At 56.1% G+C, this 2,111-nt stretch overlaps 1 protein-coding gene across 1 annotated transcript; it reads right to left on the bottom strand.

The window, feature by feature from the left end:
• Window positions 1-363: 363 nt before the first annotated feature.
• LOC124084146 (olfactory receptor 6Z7-like) lies at window positions 364-1,383 on the bottom strand. The gene has a single exon (XM_046431123.1). The coding sequence runs from the start codon at window positions 1,366-1,368 to the stop codon at window positions 364-366; it is 1,005 nt and encodes a 334-aa protein (XP_046287079.1). The 5' UTR covers window positions 1,369-1,383.
• Window positions 1,384-2,111: the final 728 nt, after the last annotated feature.

Raw genomic sequence — 2,111 nt, 5'->3', positions numbered from 1 at the left:
AATCCACTTATTTTCAGGTCACCGAGTTTATCTCATAACTAATGTAATATATTTAAATCCCTAGGACTGGACACTGGGCTTTTCCTGACGTTTTCATGCACACGAGGAGCACGCCCACCCTGGCCCCTGGCGTGTTACCCCTGTTCTGGGGACACACCGACCCGCTGGGTGGAAAGGACGGTGTTCACTCCGCTTCTCGGCAGTGAGCTGAGACCCTCCCCCTGGGCGGCCGCGGACACGTCCTCTGGCCACCCCTTCCCCGCGGCCTCGGCTCGGCCGCCCTCGGTGGCTCAGGCTGACGTCGTCCATGTGGACTCAGCGCCTGGGAGACCCTTCCTCCAGCCTGGCCTCTGGTTTCCCAGGTCACCGCTGGTGCTGGGCCCAGGAGGACTGGAGGCGGGGGAGAGCCCCGGGCCGGGGGGCGGCGGGGTCACGGCCGCGGAGGGTCCTGCGCAGCGCCGCGTGGACCTCCCTGTTGCGCAGGCAGTAGATGACCGGGTTGCACAGGGGCGTGGCCACCGTGTAGATGACCGACAGCACCTTGTTGAGGTCCACGGACTTGCTGCGGCTGGGGCGGGCATAGATGAAGATGGTGACGGAGTAGAAGATGCCCACCACCACCAGGTGCGAGGCGCAGGTGGAGAGGGCCTTGCGGCGGGCGGCCGCGGAGGGCATGCGCAGCACCGCCCTCCCGATGGCCACGTAGGAGGCCAGCGCCACCAGAAGGGTCCCGCAGAAGATGACGATGGCGGAGATGAAGTCCACCAGCTCCGTGAGGGCCACGTGGGTGCAGGAGAGGTTGAGCAGGGGGGAGACGTCGCAGAAGAAGTGGTTGAGCACGTTGGGGCCGCAGTAGGACAGGCTGGCGATGCATTTAGTCTTGACGGCAGAGACCACCAGCCCCCCTACCCACGAGGACAGGGCTAAGCCCCAGCAGACCTGGGGCCGCATTAGCAGCGGGTAGTGCAGAGGGCGGCAGATGGCCACGTAGTGGTCATAGGCCATGGAGGCCAGGGGGATGCACTCAGTGCCCATAAGGACTATGAAGAAGAAGAGTTGGGTCATGCAGGCCACAAAGGAAAGGTGGTAGGGTCCCACCCACAGCCCCAGGAGCAGGGTGGGCATGGTGACGGACACGTAGCACATCTCCAGGCAGCTGAGGTTGCCCAGGAAGAAGGACATGGGCTTGCGGAGCTGGCTGTGGCTGCAGATGAGGGAGACGATGAGGGTGTTCTCCAGGAGGGTCAGCAGGTAGAGAGCCAGGAAGACGGCAAACAGGACGTCCCTGTCGCCCAGCCTGGTGGACAAGCCCAGCAGGATGAACTGCTGGACCCTGGTCACGTTGGCCAGCTCCGGGGACGGCTCCATCTGTGTGGAGACAAAGGAGACTGCTGATATCCGGCTGCAGAGGCATAATAGTGAGAACGTCATTGCAAGGTGTCCACAGTGGCTAGAGGCCCTGGTGACCTGTCCACTGGTCTTGTGTTAGAAATTGTTGCGAGAGAGAAGCTGTAAGCTCAGGAGACAAAATCTAAACTCAGTTACCCAAGTTAATTGTCTTAGTAAATATGACTTTGGAAAGAATCTGACCATCAGAACCTGGGGAGAATAACATTTGCTTTCCATGAAATTAAGGGAAGGGATAGATTAAAATTTACTGCAAGAAGTTAGAATTATTCTCTTTTTCAAAATTAAAAAAAAAATTTAAATTATAGATGGATTTTTTTACAATACCTTTATTTTATTTATTTATTTTTATGTGGTGCTGAGGATCAAACCCAGGGCCTCATACGTGCCAGGCGAGTGCTCTACCACTGAGCCACAACCCCAGCCCTAGAATTATTTTCATTTCAGCTTTTTGAAAAACAACAACAAAAACAAACAACCCCCAACACCTAAAACCTGTTCTTCCACCTTACATGTTATGTTCGTCTTCCACCCACCAGGTTGGAGTATTCTCTACAATGCAGAGTTGGTCAAGATGTCAGATGGCTCATTCTTCAACATTCCTCATCTCTTGGGTGGTATTTCCTGGATCTGAATCGTGCTCTGGATCACAGATGGTTGTCAAGACGGCAGAAGGGCCGTTGTCCTGCTGAGGGACAGACCCT

This window comes from Marmota monax, unplaced genomic scaffold (assembly GCF_021218885.2).
Source record: "Marmota monax isolate L192 unplaced genomic scaffold, Marmota_monax_Labrador192_F-V1.1 WCK01_AAM20220418_F8-fsc00215, whole genome shotgun sequence".
NCBI lineage: Eukaryota > Metazoa > Chordata > Mammalia > Rodentia > Sciuridae > Marmota > Marmota monax.
The sequence above is the reverse complement of the archived record's forward strand: the minus strand, read 5'-3'. Positions and strand labels throughout refer to the sequence as shown.